At 38.0% G+C, this 18,939-nt stretch overlaps 1 protein-coding gene across 1 annotated transcript in view; it reads right to left on the bottom strand.

The window, feature by feature from the left end:
* Nucleotides 1-18,939, bottom strand: part of TMEM117 (transmembrane protein 117) — a 524,240-nt gene that overhangs the window by 9,408 nt on the left and 495,893 nt on the right. The window contains exon 7 of the mRNA XM_006168553.3: nucleotides 7,671-7,800. Coding sequence (XP_006168615.1) covers nucleotides 7,671-7,800 — 130 coding nt within the window. The remainder of the gene's footprint in view (nucleotides 1-7,670; nucleotides 7,801-18,939) is intronic.

Below are 18,939 nucleotides of genomic sequence, written 5' to 3'. Positions count from 1 at the left end.
GGTGTGGACCACAATGTCACCCCCCGGGAGGGGGGGGGGAGGGGGCTGCTGTGTGTCTATCTCTCTCTGTCTCTCTTGTTCATGGAAGAAATAAATAAACTTTGAAAAAAGTAAATACACTGTTTGCAGCATTAAGCTCCTGGGTCATTTTCATTGTCCTCTCTTGGCAAACATGAGTACTGAAAATAGAAGTCACTGAGTTAGCATTTCTTCAAATCTCTTGTTTATAATTTAGAGATATCTAGAAACCACACTAAGTGCTTAGGTCATGAGACCATTTAGTAAACTGAAGCTATTTACTTACTAATTTATGAATTAATAATAATCATTTGATTTAGTAGAGCACTTTTATAGGCCTTGAAAGTGAATTGATATTGCTTCTCAAGGTGTTTTTTGTCATTTTAAAATCCTAAGTGAGACATCATTCCTTTAGGAAATAAAGCAGTATGAGGAGTTTGGGTGGGAACTTAGTGATCATACAGATAGGAAGAAGAGGCCTGCAGTCGTACTGAATAGATGGCCATCAGTCTATGACTTTCTTGAGAATGGGATGTGTGTTACGTTCATTTCAGTGTTTGCTAGATTCTAGCTTAACATTCAACATGCATTAACTCAGAAAACGTCACCTAACTCTGGGACAATGTTCTCAGAAAAATAAAGTCAAGTTCTAGTGTTCTAAATCAAACGTGTATGTCACAATTATCAGATATACTCTAGGATACTACTAAAATTGAATGTAATTTGGAAAATTGGGAGAAGCAAAATAGTCATGCCTCGAGAATTACTAGTAATTATATATTTCAACTCCTTCTTCTGGTTGTAAAGACAGTTCCAAAACGGGATGCGAGTTTCATTGTAAAAATTTTCATATGTGCTTAAAGATAGGCATCTCAGTCTGGGTGGGGCAGACTAGCTCAGGGACAGTAAAGACAGACAGACAATGGGCAAAGCAGACATAGCTCTGAGGAAGATGAGTTTTGGACAAATAAAAGAAACTCCTACGTTCTATAGAAGTAAACATAGTTAACTCTCAGAGCTGTACAAACACACAGACTGTAAATTGCTTCAGGAGAGGTTTGGAAAAAATTCACAACTGAGAGAATGAAAAACATCTTTGTGTACTTTGGATAAATTCATGCTCTTTGGGGACTGTCATTGTGTATAGGATGCAGCATATTTCCCTATAATAAGCCCCTTGCTAATCTTGTCAGACTGAGTATTCTGCTGGGTGGACCACTGACATCTCATGCTGAGCATTTGCCAAGATCTGATTGACACGAGAGACCTCTTTAATAAGACAATTTCTGGGAACTCATTTGCCAGAAAGCGTGCACCTATGGAAATAAAATGAAGGGTTTTTATTCATAGTTTTCCCCATTCTTGCCACTAAGAATGCCACTAAAGCACCTGTGCCCTCACACTGCAAAGGAAGCTAAAATAGCGCACAGACACTATGGAAGCTTGTTTACTTCCACATTTTCCATTCATGCTGAAAGGGTTCCCATGGGCATCGTTGTGCCAAAAGTGTGAATTCTCTCCTCACAGTTGCACAGGCCTTCCTTCTGGCCTTTCCCCCAACCCCTCCTAATTTACTCAGATGATGGTCACCAATGGGACACTTCCTTTGTCTGGCTGGAATGACAGATGGCAGAGCTTCCTCTGGGACTGGCATTAATAGGACTCAGAGGAGCTTCCGAGACTGAACTGAGAGGCCATTCCTCTCTTGCCTCCAGAGATGTGGTACATCATATTTTGAATCCATCTATGTACTCACCTTATGGGTAAAAGGGAAGAGGGCAGAGGAGGTAATTATACAGTTGCCTTTAGCACTTACTTTTAGGAGAAGAACAATGCACTTGAGCTAAAAGTACCCATGTGACTTAATCACTAGCCATTTATGCCCTTTGTTACCGAAGTCAAAATTCTAAGGAAAAATATATTTTAACACACCCTTGGATGCAGATGATTTATTTTTATAAGCTGTAGCCAAGCTTATAAAATGAAAGCTTATACATATTGCAGCAAACCATCTGTCAGGGGGGATCCAGATGAGCTAAACAGATGCAACAATTCAAGCTATTTCTTACATGCATAAATAAAACTAGCTTGAAATCATGATTAAAAAGTACTCAAATCCTAAATGCTTTTAAAATGTCAATGGAAACTCGTCAGTGTCAGATAACCCTCTACATACAATGTATTGCATTGGAAGAAATGATTTTCCATTTTTAGCTTATCCTTTAACTCAGGGCAGTAGACAATGGCAGAGAACTCAGAATAGTGGTTAAATGGCAAGAGAGCACCCTCAGGCTTCCCATTGTTTTCAATTAAATAGAAAAGAAACTGGATGGGTGAACTGAAAAGCTTTAACTAAAAATAAAAAGTGAAAGTTTATTGAATGCTTACTACATGGCCAACAGCATTCTAAGTGCTTTGCACATATTAATTAAATTCTCATAACAATTTGGTGCCCAGATGAGAAATTTAGCCTCTGAGAGGTAAAGAACTCGATGAAGGCCACTCCACCAGTACATCACAGAGCTAGAGCCAATGCAGCCATTTGTTGCTTCACCATACACTGAATGTCTTTTCTAAATCACAGGAAAATGAAGTTGGGATTAGGGTGGAGCCATCCCTGACTTAGAAGACCCTTAGCTGTTCTTATCTAGGCTCTTCTAGTGCAGAGCAAACACAGGCAGATAAAACAAGGGGAGCCATCTGGCATCTAAGGGTCCCTTATTATCACTGGCTCCAGTTTCCTCTATGGTCATCCAGACTCAACATCTTTTTTTTTGTTTGTTTTGAGAGGTTTTTGCTATAGGGCACGTGCACTCGCCAGAAAGGCAGAGAGAGAGATAGAGAGACAGAAGGCAAGAAATCACCCCCCAGGGGAGATGGCCATGCCATAATCCTCCTTTCTCCTCTTCCATTCTCCTCTCAGGATCTTGGGCACACACGCATATGCACCTGGTGTGAGTTTAAGCCACTGTGTCCGGGATTTGAACCATGGTCAACTACATGGGAGACGAGCGATGTAGCCATTATGCCGTCTGCTGGTCCCCCAGCATCCTTCTATTCTGTGACTTTTTCTGTTGGCCCCAGTTCTGAAGTTTCCATCTCCTAGAATATTTCTACCATGTGACTTTCTCACTGGTCACTCCATTTCTATTGAATTTGTATTATGCCCATGACATTTGATTTTAACAGTTAAATATAAAAGTAAAGATGAGATGAGAGGAATTTTGACTATAGGAAACACTTCTCAGCAAGTGTCTCAAAGAGTGGTACTACAGCTGTCAGCACAGGTGTCACTTGCTGTATTTGAGAGAACAGCAAATTCCAGGCTCTGCCCCATTTCTGAAGCATTTGATTCTGGATATACAGCTGATACATTTGCCTTTTTTCTTTTCTTTTTTTTTTAAATTTACATTTAATCATTGTATGTTGTTATAGCATACAATGTGGATTCTCAAAACATAAATGCATGTGTGTTGAGTAATTCAAAGATATTACCATTGTCAGGCAGTTCAAGACTATTACCATGTACATAACTTTCAATAGATAATTTTGCATTCTTGGGTTTGTAAAGTGTTTCTTCCCTTTGCCCCTCTCACCCACCCTCTACCATCCATCTCCTTCTGCTTACAGATTCTAGTGTCTACATTTATCCTTTCTACGGTCACATTTTGAGATCTTTGAATTCTGACATAGAGTGCAGACACTCAGTATATATTGAGTGGGGATATACAGTTTGTGTCTTCACTTAGCAGTAGTTCTCCCATATTCAACCACTTTCAGATAAATGACAATGTCTCATTGTTTCTGAATAGTACTAAATAGTGTATATATGGTGGAATAGTACTCCATAGTGTATATATGCCACAATTTTTCTTTTTCTTTTTTTTTTTTTTGAGAGGTTTTTGCTATAGGGTGTGTGCGCTTGCCAGACAGAGAGAGATATAGAGACAGAAAGCGAGAAATCACCCCCCAGGGGGGATGGTCATGCCGCAATTCCTTCTCCTCCATTCTCCTCTCAGGATCTTGGGCACGCACACACACGCGCCCGGCGTGGGTTTTAAGCCACCGGGTCCGGGACGCAAACCATGGTCAACTACGTGAGAGTCCAGTGACATAGCCATTACGCCAACTGCTGGTTCCCAATGCCACAATTTTTCAACCCAAGTCATTAATTCTTGAACATTTAGGTTGATTCCATGTCTTTGCAATTATGAATAATGCTGCAATAAACATGGAAGTACAAGTGTACTTCTGACTGAATGCTTTCCTATCCTCTGAATAAACACGATGGAGTGGAATTGTTGGCTCTTATGGTAATTCAATTTGTAAGTTTTTGAGAAACCTCCATATTGTTTTCCACAATGGCCGTACCAATTTACATTCCCACCAACAGTGTAGTGCATTTGCCTTTTTTAAAAATAATTATTTATTTTATTTTATTCATTCATTAATTTATTTTTTAATTTGACCAGAGAGAGACAGAGGGTGAGAGTGAGAGAGAGAGGAAGTGAGAAAGCAAGCCACTAGATGCAGGCCCTGAACCCTGGTGTCAGCCATGTGGGAGTGTCCAGCGCCTTAACCACCACGCCACCTACTGGTCCCGCATTTGCCTTTTTAAGAAGCTCTGCAGGTGATTCTACTGCACACTAACTTTTGTAATCCATTGAAAGTATTAAAGCTTCTGTAAAAAAAAGAAGATGAACTTGGATGAGCTGATAAACAAGTTAGCTTGCACATTTCACATGTAGATTTGTAGGCTACTATTTCGAATATGAAAATGCAACATGGAACACTGTATTCTGGAAATCATCCCTATGTTTCTTCAGAAATAAATGATTTACAAAGTCAAATAAAGTAAAAGGCTCTTCACAGGAGACTAGATGCTATTCCAGAGTGGTTTCAGCAACCCCTTCAGCTGATAAAAAGAACACTGAAAGTAACACGAACAGGATAAAAAGAAGGGAAAGTGTTCTGACTTTATTCAGCCTCTAAACCTGCAACCATTTCCATAGGAATTTTAATCACAGGCTTGTGGATTACTGCAAACAAGTTGGAATGGATTTGTTTTGGGTAGAGCCCTTTACCTCTAAGCCCTCACTTATGCTATTATATTTTTTTAATTTAAATTCCAAAATCCTCAAAGATCTTCTTAGTAGGTCCAGGCACCCAAGTCTTTGAATGACCCATTTTAGGGAGACACTGTGACTTCATCTGTAGCTTTTCAATTAGAAATAAATAGTCCCCAATTATCAACATCACTGTTTCCCAAATTTCCATTCACTGGCCTTTGTCCAGCCCAACTAGGTCAAAACCACTAGGGATGGGCCCAACAATCTGTAAATTGACAAAGCCCTTCCAATGATTTGGCAGCCAGCATATCTTGGCAAACACTGCACCAAGGCTTTAATTATAACCTATTTCCTCCTTCTGGCAAACTTTATTAATGTGTAGTCTCCAATACAAAAACGTTACTAGTCTTTCTTCCTTATATGTTTTGGGAAAATAATACTTGTTGAAACAGAGGTTCAGTTCAAATGGAAATCATGTATCTGTTGCTCTCTAAAGGCACAGTAAGCTTTAACCTCAAAGCTAATGACATCCAATCATCAGTGATGCCTACATATATGGCCCTCTTCCAAGGCTCCGAACTAAATCTTTAGATGTAACTTTGTATTCATCTTTTAAACAGACCATTCTAAATTGTGTAAACTTTGGACATCAAAAACCTGAATCCGCCCCAGCTGTGAATGACAGGGTAGGCCAGATAGCTCTACATTAAATAATTTCAACAGCTCAATTTTTTTTCTTAACAACTTTACCATTTCTTTTAAATCTGACATTCTGCATTTAAGCAGTATGCTTTTGAAAGGAATTCTGAGAGTCAGTCAGAGACAATATTAGTGCAGTGATGGCCTGGGACAAGAGCTGGTAGCAAGAACAGATGGTCCAGGCAAAAGCCCACCCAAAGGGATATGACGACGCCATGTGTGAGGTGGCTGTTTTAGAAGTCCAAGAGGGAAGCAGGCTGCAGAGATTAAGTGGGGACTCTGAAACCACACTATGTGACCTGAACTCAAATTGATTGATTTACCCTGTGAATTTAATAGATGGCCTCATTCATTTTGAATAGGAAAAGAAACCTGCTGCATCTTCCCTATTCATGAGCTCATTCTCCAATTTAGGAAGGTCGCCTCATGCTCAAAGCAAAAAAACAGCCTCCTAGCTGGGAAGCAAAGGTTTTTTGCACTACTCAGATGTTCGTTTTCTGTGCTCGGGCTATTTTTATTCGGCAGCACAGACGGTAGTGTAAGCACAGATTTCTTCAGCAGTTTTTATTATAGCAGGTGTGGGATCCTAAGGCATTGTCCTGAAAACACACACACACATACACACACACACACATACTCACACACACACACATACTCACACACACACACATACACATTCACTACCTGCATTTGAATAGCTTGGGAACTCATGCCATCCTTTATCTGTGATCATTCAGCTGTCTGCTTCTTGTTAAAAAGAAATAAAGATATAAAATGTAACTCCAGGAAGCCTATTTTTAGATAAGAATGACTGAGATGGCATGAAAGAATATTATAATAAATCATGTTGGAGCTATTTCAAAAGCAGGAAATACCTGAAAATGAAATAATCTGGGGATCCACGAGAGAAGCACTTGAGACAAACCTGAGCTCTGACACAGAAGTAGATTTTACAAAATTAAATGTGAAGTGGCCCAGCTTCCTAAAGGCGTATGAACTGACTGGTGCACTAGGATACCACTGTCTTGATCTCATCGACAAATAAAGAAGCATTAAGAATATTGTTGAGCTGGTCCCATTGTGTGGTGGTGAAGTGCTGTGTATTGGGAGCCAGATCCCTCATGGCTGACTGTGGCTCAAATCCTCGCTCTGGTGGCTTGAAGGCACACTGAGCACACGTGTACATGTGCCCTAAATCCTGACAGGTTGGAGAAATGGAGGAAGAAGATTGTGGCATGACCACACCCCACTGGGGGGGTGTTTTCTCTTTCTCTAGCTCTCCTCTTCCCTCTCTTTCTCTCCTTGACAAATGCATACACATGCCCTATAGCAATAAAAATAAGGAGTATTAATGCTAAAATACATACTAAGTGGTATGCCATGAAAATGAACAAGATCAAGGTGGAGCACTAACGAAGTATAACAGAAATAACTGTCCACACCACAGATTTGTTCTCCTCTGACGGCAATCATATACTAGAATTCTAGACCTGACATCAGCAGCGTCTGTCCAGATGCAGTCTACATCTCCCTGCTCTCTTTGGTGCTATGTAGGTTATCATCTAGGATGGTTGATGCAATATGAGGCAACATGCTTCTTTTCCATGGTTAAGAGACAGTTCATCTTTCTTGATCACTTTCCTTTGCATTTTCACCTGCCTGCTGGATGTCAGCATTGACGTTGTGGAAGCCTACCAGTAGCCTAGGCTCCAGAATGATGGTATGAGGCCCCCAGCCAGCCTGGAGCCACCTTGCACCACAAAGTGAGTGACAAGTAAAATTACATTCATGCCTCTAAAATGTTCTGGTTTGCTTTTTTTAATAGCATCTAGCATTACCCAAATATTTGAAGACAATCAAATTGTGTTCAAAGTTATGAGATACCTGTTATGTGAATGCGATATTCCTCCTTGAAAATCTTCTGGAAGAAAGGAATCTTGAATTGCATGTGAGGTGTGTGCAATCCAGGGAGATTTACATCAACATCTCCCATGAAATGCGGGAATTCCCAGTCCTGTCACAGAAAATCAACATAAAAACATATCTGTGATTTGTTTCATTCCTAAGCAACAAAACACCAAAAATTGACATTTTATAAGCACTTACTTTAAAATCATTTAAATGCAACCAGCTGTTGGATATATCAGTTTCATTCTGTGATGGTTATTTTATGTACATTAGGTAGTGGTATGCATTCAAAATCAAAATTAAGTCATAACTTACATCCTCAGATTTTCTCTTTAATGTGGTAATAAGAAGCCAATACAGAATTGATTTGCATTTATACATGTTTTTCTCTTTCATTTTGTAGAACTGATCTTAAAGTTTTATAGGAAGTGATCCATATTTAATAAATGTAAGGTAAATTTTCTATATTTTGTTATGCTACTTTTTAAGAATATGAACTCTATATTAGTATGTTTTCATAAGAAGACAAAGAGGTAGGCCAGCAGGTGTCATGGTGGTTAAGGCACTGGATTCTTATATGTTTATCCAAGGTTCAAGTCCTGGACTGGTAGCTGAAAAGTCAGGCCAGGCATGTCTGTGTGTGTGCCCAAAATCTAGAGGGAAGAATGGAGGAGAAGGGATTGCAGTCTGGGCACGCCTCCCCGCCCAGGGTGGGAGGTGACTTCTCACTTTCCCTCTCTCTGGTGAGTGTACATGCTCTAAGGTGAAAAACAAAAAGACTAAGTCAAAGAGGATTGGGCTCATTTAACCAAATTTTCCAATTTATATAAAGGAATTGTTATTAATCATCTCTGATAGCAACTGGATAAACTGTAAAAATGCCAAAGACTGTTATTGTCCTGCTCTCCTGGAAGTCAACATCGATTTGAGACAAACCTTGAAAGATCTGATATGGTAGCATGAGAGAGCAGCAGTAAATTAATTCCCAATTGTCATAAGTTATTTCCTTGTTATCAAGGCAAAATCAGGTGGGATGAACCTCCCTCGCACAAGGAAAAGAAACAGATGTAAATGAGGATATTTTTAGGTGTTTCACCTGCTCCTGGTATTTAGCTAGATGCCCCAAGTTAGAGTTCCTAACTAGCATGGGAAGAAACAACACACTGGAAGAAATGAGAAGAAACACTAGAGATGAATCCATAGGCATTTACATACACATTTTCATTTTTAATAATTAAGTAAAACATGATCAGTTCTATATTCTATTTTTGAAAGAGCTTGACTATGAAAAAGTTATGAGTGAAATATTAATTTGCTACTACAATCCATTATCTCAACATAAAAAAAGTTAAACATGTCTAAGACTTTTAAATGAATCATATCTGCAGCTGAAAGGGGCGTGCTAGGAAGACAGTGCTTGAACTTGTTACAGGTTTCCTTGTCCATCCCACTCCCCGCCTCTACTGGGAATTCAGGTTAAAGGAGAATGGGCCTTGGCATCAAGAACATGTGAGTGATGGTAACCAGAAAGCGTTTGGTATAAAGAACATGTGAGTGATGGTAACCAGAAAGCATTTGGTATAAAGAGAACATGTGAGTGATGGTAACCAGAAAGCGTTTGGTATAAAGAACATGTGAGTGATGGTAACCAGAAAGCATTTGGTATAAAGAGAACATGTGAGTGATGGTAACCAGAAAGCGTTTGGTATAAAGAACATGTGAGTGATGGTAACCAGAAAGCATTTGCTGTCTTCCTGATCTAAGGATTATTTTGAGCTGCTAATAAGAAATAAATGCACAAAATGAAAAAATGAAACAATGTCATATCATCATTAACAGTGTGTGGGTCTCATTTCTCATTTTTCAAACAACAGCAGCAGACAGACTTGGAATTTGGGAAGTTCAGAAAAACCAAATCTCTTAGAGCTGAATGAACTGGGGACATTTTGCTCTAAAACACTGATAGAAAATAGATTGATAATAATACCTGCAAAATATTACCAATTGCTTTTTTTCAGTAATATCATCTGTGTTCTGTTACTTAGTAGACTCTTGCAAAAATAACTGACATTAAATTTAGTCTTTGCCATAATATATCTGATGAAAAATGATGCTTGGCATATAATAGTTCTGATAAGCAGAGTACCTTACATTTGCCCAGGATAAATAACACACAGCATTTCAGTCGAGGACTTCTCTTCTGATTTCTTAAGAATTGGTAGTAATCACACAAGTGTGTCTAGAATCACCTTCTTTTTAGAAAGACTTTTTTGAATGTTCTTGTTTAGCTTTCCCTTCTGTGAAACTGAAGTTTTCTACTGGGCATGAAATTGGTTATAGTTCAAAAGCAATCTTTAGAGATTTCTTGTAGACTATGATCAAAACCTCATTCACCAAAAAATAGTCCAATTATTTTTCTACCTATAGGTGGGATAGAAAGATGAGTTAAGGAAATGGGGAGTGAAGATAACAGGGGTAAGGGAAAGTCTTGCTCTTTATCTGGAAGATGGCTTGACTTGGCTTTTTTTTTTTTTTTTTTTTTTAAATAAAGGACCAGGGAAAGGAGTGAGGATGATGAGAGGGGTGTGAAGTATGGAAAAAAAAAATAGCTAGAGCAAGTAAGAAATTTTTAAAAAGAAGATAAACAAAAGAGATGATGTCTCATTTATAATCTCTCAGACCACCCTTTCTATTTCATTCTTTAAAATTGCTACATTTTATTTTCAAAACTCTATATTTTTTGGAGAGGTTTTTGCTATTGGGCACATGCTCTTGCCAGAAAGAGAGACAGACAGAAAGCAAAAAATCACCCCCCAGGAGGGATGGCCATATCATAATCCCTTCTCCTCCATTCTTTTCTCTGGATCTTGGGCACACACTCACAAGTGCCCAGTGTGAGTTTTAGCCTCCGGGTCTGGGACTCGAACTGTGGTTGACTATATGGGAGTCCAGCACATAGCCATTACACCACCTGCTGGTCCCTTGTTTTCAAAACTCTCAATTTCCTAATTTCCTGCCTGCATTCTATTTATAATCCCAGTTTGTGCACTGAAATCCTACTCTTTATACCTCTTCAGGCTCATTGCTTTGTGTGTATCTGTGTGTCTCTGTGTGTGTGTGTGTGTGTGTGTGTTTGTGGTATTTTAGACAAGGTCTTGCTACTTTAGCTTCCAAGCAACTGGAACCACGGGGCATGCCACAGGAGTTGGGTGGGCTAGAAATTAAATCTAGGGTGTGCCATCATGGTGGATCCAGACTATTATTTTTCAGTCAGTGTTAACTCTGGCCTAACTTGACTTGGAGTGAAACAAATAGTAATTGATAACATATTCCAAGGCATATTGTGTTTATCTTAATGGAAAATGGATATCCAAGGCTGGTAACCCTTCAGGAATTTATTAAAGGAGGTTAAAAGAAGAGGGAAAATGGCATTTTGAATTTCCCTAGGGTTCAGTGGATGTAATGATTCACATGTCTCCCAAAAATTCAAGTGTTGAGATTTGGTTGTGATGAGATTAAGAGGATAAAAAATGTATTTATACTACAGTAGAAAGATGCCTTTAGGAAAAGATTAGGATTAAAGTCATTAGGGTGGACCAAGCATTATCAATTCCTAAGGAACACACAGAAACATATGCTTCTATACTCTCATGATGTGAGGACCTGCATGGCAAGAAAACCTTTACTAGATGTCTACCAGAAGTGGCCTCTGGTCTTGAGCTGAATGAATTTCTCTTCTTTTCTTTAAAAAAAAAAAAATCCTGTTTTTCAAATTCTTTTATTCTATGATGAAAGATACAGAGAGAGACAGACAGAAAGTTAGATACAGAGTCCCTTGATAGGTCTCTATGCCATGATCCTCCCCCAGCCTCAGCTAGCCCAGACTGTGGGCATCCTGGCACTTTGTGTACTCAGAGAGGCCTCTGGATGTGAACCACCGACTTTCCCACATGTCTGTGCCTGGAGGAGACTCCTGTTTCACTGCCACACCACAGTCTAGCCCAGCTCTATTGTTTTAAATTACCCAGACTCAGGTATTTTCTGTTGTCTGATACTAGTTGTATCAGATAAGTTGTATCACAATACAACTTATCTCTTCATTTACAAATTGGTGTTGAATCTATAAAGCTTATTGGCAGAATGAACTAATGCCAGGACAGCAACAAGCACATTGCCAGGGACAGAGGGAAGAGACAGGGAAATGGCAAACAAGCGTGGCTGATTTCTTAGCATAATTCCAAGTTCAGGCTTATTTTGAGTGAAGCAGAGGATGCGGATGGATCTGTTTCAGGAGGGTCACACATCAGCTGCTTCAAGGTCCTGGCGAATAAGGAAGAAGGATATTTTTCCCTTCTGTCCTTGTCCATTGCACAGCATTGGTGCCCTGAGGCCTCTGACAGGACTTGAGCCAAAGCAGAGTTCTCTTCTAGGGCACAGAGTAGAGCCCTAGGGAGGGGTACCTCCCTGAGACAGGCAGCAGTGGCCACTCTGGCAGGAGAGGACAGGTGTGGGGAGAGAGGCGGGTACTGTTACTATGCAGTAGAGGGTGAGCTAGCATCACGTGCAACCACTGGCTGAGGAAACAGATGGACATTTGGGCTATAAATTAGTGAGTACTTGAAATGTTCTAGTATCATCCTAAGCTGCATATTCATATATATATATATACATACACACAAAATGATCTTAAAAGTCTGCTATTATTTAACCCATTTTTTCAACTTTACTGAGATATAATTGACAAATAAAAATTTTATATATTTAAGGTTACAATGGCATGTTTTCATATGTGTGTATATCATGAAATAATTACCATAATCACCACCTACAGATGAGAAAATTGTCTCAGAAAAGTTAAGTCACTTGTCCAAAGTGGTGCAGGTGCCATGCACACAGCAGAGTCCAGGTTTTATCTGGCTCCTGAAAATGTATACTACATGGTATACCCCATGGTCTCTAACCATGAAAACTGACATCACTTCTCATTTTCAATTCAGAGTTGGAATTAATTTTACCTGTTCTACATGTTGTAATTGGGAATTATTGATGACAGTCATCACCAAAAATCAACTCTAGGAGAAGCTTTAAAGTTCATTTTTTGTTTGTTTGTTTGTTTGTTTTGTTTTTTTAACTTAGAGTATTGTCCTTTAATTCTTCTGACTAATTTGAAGACAGAACCACTGTAACTCTCCATGAAGCAATTGCCCTAGGGAGGGTTGACTTCTAATCAGACTAATGAGTGAGGGATATTTGACTATTGGGTGATTGATTATAAACATTTAAATTCACTGTGCATCCAAACAATGGATGATGCACAGCCAGCTTCCGGTAAAGGTTGTATTGATGTGTTATGAGAGTTATGGCTTTCTTTTCTTCTGCATAAATGTAAAATATATGTTTTGAACACAAGATAGAATGCTGAATTAAGAGAATGAGGATGCAAAATGTGTTCAAGTCCCAAGCCCAGGGAAGACAGTCTGATCCAGATAGTGCACATCATCAAATGTTCATTTTGTTGTTGTTGTTCTTTGAGAAACCAGTTACTAGTGCTTAGTAATTCAAAGCTTTCTTACTGTTCCTGGCCATTAAATCTAATAATAACTGCAAAGGTCTATCAGAGTTGTGGTTCAACAATGTGAGAATTACAATTCTTATCAGTTCATGGTAATGCACACAGTGTGAAAAGACTTTCAACCTGCATCTTGCTTTATATATGAGAAACACTTAATTTTCATTCAGATTGGCATATTCTCCATATAAAAACAAAATGAACAGTGTCATGATATATATCTAACCTTATTTCTCACATACTATGGTTTACTTTTGGAGATAGCAATAAAAATCAGTAACTGGTCCTCATTATTCATGAGCCACATTTAGAGAGAATTTCAGCATGATGTTAAGTACATAGGCAAGATGGTCTCAGGGTATCCTAGATTCATCATTTCCCAGTATATTCTTATTGAGACCCATGCCTCAGGCACAAGGAAAAGAAGTTGGTACTATTGAGAAGAATTCAAGCTTAAAACCAGCAAAGTTTTGAATTCCCTGACTGGCATTCAATTTCCCAAATCAAATGAAGGGACTTCATTTCTATTGTACAGAAATGTTAGAGGATGAAAATGTAATAATACTGATTACTCTAACCTGCAAAATTAAAGTCATAGTATCAGAACAAAAATGTGTTTTCTAAGCTAAAGGAGAGTCACTTGATTTTTGAGGAAATTAAATACACTAGATTAGATTTCACCGAAAAGTTGATAGCCATTTAGAATAGAATTGACAATAGATTCTTAAATGTTACTATAAAATGCCAATATGTAATCATTTGTATATTTCCCTTTTATAGACATTAGACTATCAAGTGTCAAGTGATTTCAAAAGAAAACTTTACAAATGTATCTTTCTTTCTTGGTTAATCTTTATTGCTTCATATTTCAAAACTGAATTTAGATCTATGAATATGAAAACATCACTCCACCAAAAATTTCCCCAGCCTGTAAATTGTTCTCAGCTTCTCTATGCTTGGCAGTGTCCTAGAAACAAGATGCGAGATGACAGTGAGTAGTAGTGGCCTAAAGAATTGTACTCATGCTTTGGGTGATATTTTTATTTCTTATTAAGAAACTTCAAGTGTCTGATTTCTTTGGTCAGTCCTGTGCTACTTCTAATTGGCAAAGTTCCTATAGCATCACTTGGCTGAATAAATCCTTGGATAACTCGACATATGGCAGATTTTGCTTATTTGTTTGTTTGTTGCCTGTCTCCCCACTGCAGAATAAGCTCCAGGGAGCTTAGATGGATAATTTTCAGTTTTGTTCACTGCTGTATTCTTCATACTGAAATAGTGCTCAATATATAGTAAGAACTCAAATACTTATTAAATAGACGAAGAGAACTCAAAAGTTAAAGACAGCCACAATCTCTTTTTAGTTTCATGTAAGTGGGAACATAGGAGAGATTTAGATAAACAGAAATAACACAATACTCATTTTTGTAAATAAATATTACATATCAACCTAAGATTGCTTATTTTGAAAAAAAAAAAAAGAAGAAGTCTTGTATATTTATTTCCCAATAAACTGGGTGTACTGTAACCATGCGGAGAGTAACAAGATTTACCCATTTACCAGAAATTATAGAAGGAGACAGTAGGTAACAGAGAAAAAGAGCGGAGGTTAAATATAAATCTTGTGAGATGAGGCAGTAAATGTTGGACAGTTGGTCAAAATGTTTTTTGGGGGGAGTCCCACAGCACAGTAGAACAACTAGAATTGTTGATATTTCAATGTATACTACAAAATAGCTAGAAGAGAGGATTTCAAATGCTCATAACACAACTTACTGATAAATATTTAAGGTGGTGGATAGTTTATTGCCCTGATTTGATCTTTACACATAATATTCGTATATTGAAATAACACACCATATCCTACAAATATGTGTAACTATTATATGTCAAAAAAGGTCTCAATTTAAAAAATTTCAATGTATACTACAAAATAGCTAGAAGAGAGGATTTCAAATGCTCATAACACAACTTACTGATAAATATTTAAGGTGGTGGATAGTTTATTGCCCTGATTTGATCTTTACACATAATATTCGTATATTGAAATAACACACCATATCCTACAAATATGTGTAACTATTATATGTCAAAAAAGGTCTCAATTTTAAAAAAAATAAATGCTCCTGGGAACCAAGATACTCTTTAGTAGACACAAAGAAGTTCATTAGACATGTCTTATTTATATATTTTAGAGAAATGTTTGCTGTAGGACATGAGTGATCACCAGAGAGACAGAGAGCAAGGAAAAATCATCCCCCAGGGGGATGGCCATGCCGCAATCCCTTCTCCTTAATTCTACTCTCCTTCATTCTACTTTCAGGATCTTAGGCACATATACACATGTGCCTGGCATGAGTTTTAAGCTGCTGGGACTCAAACCACGGTCAACTAGGTGGAGGTTTAGCGACATAACCATATGCCATGTGTTGGTCCCATAAGACATGTCTTACAAAAAAAGAGAAAAAGTGTATAAACCGTTGGTCCCATAAGACATGTCTTACAAAAAAAAGAGAAAAAGTGTATAAACCAATGTGTAAGTACCAAGTGGTGGTTCATGGGACTACAATTGTACCCATATGCCTATAATCTGGATTTGCTGAAACTGAGGGTAGATCATGCTGTGAGGACCCTATTTAGAGAGATTTCTTGCTATAGGGTGCATGTACTTGCTAGAGAGACAGAGACATAAAGCAAACAATTTAGGTGTGTCTGTCTTGTTTCTCTCTCATGAAAGAAATAAATAAAGCTTTATGAAAAGGTGTGTGTGTGTGTGGAGGGGAGGGATAGGGGTCATTTCCCACAGTGGATGACAGCTATATGTTGAGTATAAGAGGCCCTGCAATAAACATGAATGATATACAAAAGCGATATAGCTGGAAGTCACTTCTTAGAAGTCCTTTGCCAAATGCTTTTTTTCTCATATGTTATATTCTCATTTTCTCTTAATATTCACTGTTGTTTTATCCCCTCAAGGGCAAATGAATTCTATAACCTTTTGGAGTTTTCTCTCAGCAGATACATAAGCTATTTAAAAGATACAAAACCTTTGTGGGGAAAAAAAAATCTTGGCATTCTGGTTGAAGTAGGTTTTTGTCAACAAGTTGTAGAGATGGCAAACCTTATTTATCACTAAAACAAATCCAAGTCAAACTGTAAGCCCTTATTTGAAATGTTTTTAAAGAACTTGACTCTTCATGTATTTTTATGTATTCTACAATTCCAAAGAACTCTCAAAATTTTTGTTGCCCAAACGATCTAATTTATCCCGAGGGTAAGTTTATAGTGTTTTTCATGTCTTTTTGTCATCAATAATTTCTCTTACTTGCAAAGGCAAATATAGGTTTTCCTGGCTAATTCTGAAGTCAACATATATCTGTGTGATTTAAGTAATAGTTTATTGCCTATAGAAAAAGTAAATAAGACAAGCTCAGAGAGGTCTGAAAAGTATAGTCTGTTACTTTTAAAAGACCTTGTTGCCTTGAGGCTTTGACAAGATAGCAGTGATTTTTTTTAAAAACAACCTTTATTACATCTTGACATCTTGAAAGCATCATTTCTTTAAACACCAAGATGGAAACATGTCTGATGAAATGCACTGGGCCTCATTTACAGATGCCCTGAGCTGACAGACTGATGTGGTGAAGGACAAAATAGAAGTCAGTCTTGTAAGTGTTTACAACTAATAGAAACGCATCATGTGACATGTAGGAATATTGGAAAATCAATACCCCTGGCTAGGGCAATATAGGTTTACCAGGACACAAGTTTTGCTTCACATCTTAAAGATTATAAGAAAGGGGGGTAAATGGTGTTAAACCATTGACTACACAGAGCCGCTGATAACTAAAGTTAGTGCAAAGTCCAAAGACACAACCTCAATAATGGTTTATTTTGGATAGTCTTCCAACCGTTATCAAAAACAATTGGCCTACTCAGTACTTCTTAAGAAGAATTATATTAACTATATAATAAATTGACACACATTTTACTAGAATGAGAACTTCTTAAAAGGGAATGAGTGAAATCTAGGGGAAGAAAGTTATTAGACAACATATTTTTGTGTTATTTTTTAGCCACTGGCTGCAATTCAATAACATGTAACCCCTGATTATTCTGGACCTTACGGCATTTGTACATTTGTTACAAAATGTCACTGTTCCTATGTTGGTTCAGGCTCTATGTTTGCTGCTAGCACTGGCCACATTAAATTGCCTGAAGGACTAATTTCTTCCACGGGCTATATAGAAAAATTAATTGCATACTGTCACAGGAATAGATATAATTGTCCTTGGTAAAATTTTTACTTAATATTGAGGGTATTTTTCTCCATGTAAAAATAATTATAGTAGAATCAGTGGGGTAACATAATTCAATATAATGGAGAGAATGTGAAGTTGATCTATCAGATAGGTGGTAGAAGTGAATGACTTTTGGGGTCCCTTGCAATGATTTCATTTCTACGATTATAATTTTTTTCAAGAATATCTCATGGAGAATATACTGGGAAACAGACTAGTCAATCAGCAACTAGCTAGATAACAGGGTGTAAAATGGTAGACCTGCTCTGAAGGAAAGAAAGCAGAGAGAGAAGATGGAGAGCAGTAAATTGGGTGTCAGTGCTATTTTAACTAGTCACATGTAAAGTTCTCTGAGGATGACCTTTGTGTAGAGTTCTGATTAACATGAAAGAGAAAGTCCTGCAAAATTCTGGAGGAATGTCATATCAGCTAGAGAAGCGACAAATGTAAAGACCCTAAGGAGGAAATGAGATGGTTATACTAAAGAAACAAGTAGGTGACAGTGGTTATTGGAATATGAATTATGTGAGAGTGGTAGACTGGATATAGAGGAATAAAGAGCAGTCAGAAGATTATTGCAGTAATTTAGTTATGAAAATGATGGTGGTTTAAATGAGAATGGCCAGATTATCAGATCAAGATGTATTTCTAGGGGCCAGCAGGTGGTATGGTGGTTGAGGTGTTGTACTTCCACATGGCTGACCATAGTTTGAGTCCCAGACCTGGTGGCTTGTTTTTTCACTCTGCCTCTTTGTCTCTGTCTCTCTCTGGTCAAATTAAAGAATAATAATAAATACAAATTAAAATAATTCTTAAAAGAAAAAAGATGTATTTCTGAATGGTTACAGTAACCAGAAAATGAAAATGGTATTTGCTGGCAAAGGGGACATCAGGGAACTAATACACTTGTAGAAAATAGGAAAGTGGATAAGAAATCCAGGGAGCTACATCTAAGTGCAGGCATCGTGTAGGCTGTTGGAAGTTCAGGAGAGAAGCCAAGTTTCCAGATGTAAATGTGAAGTAACTCCCTGGTAGGTAGTATTGATCTAAGGCCATAGAAGTGGATAAAATCACTTAGAAGAGGATGTAGATGGCCATGAGAAGACCAGGGACTGAACACTGAGGCATTCCAATACTTAGAATTCAGGTGAGGAGAAACTAGCAAAGAAAACTGAAAAGGAATGGCAGGCATTAGAAAAAAATGAGAAGGTGGTGTCCTAGAAGCCAGATAGAAAATCTTTCTCAAGAAGGGCAGAGTGGTGGGACTAGCAGTTGGCATAATGGCTATGTTGCTGGACTCCCACGTAGTCAACTGCAGTTTGAGTCCCGGACCCGGTGGCTTAAACTCACAGCTGGGTGCGTGTGCGTGCATGCC

This window comes from Tupaia chinensis, unplaced genomic scaffold, assembly GCF_000334495.1.
Source record: "Tupaia chinensis unplaced genomic scaffold, TupChi_1.0 Scaffold145870_1, whole genome shotgun sequence".
NCBI lineage: Eukaryota > Metazoa > Chordata > Mammalia > Scandentia > Tupaiidae > Tupaia > Tupaia belangeri.
This window is presented reverse-complemented; position numbering and strand designations above follow the sequence as displayed.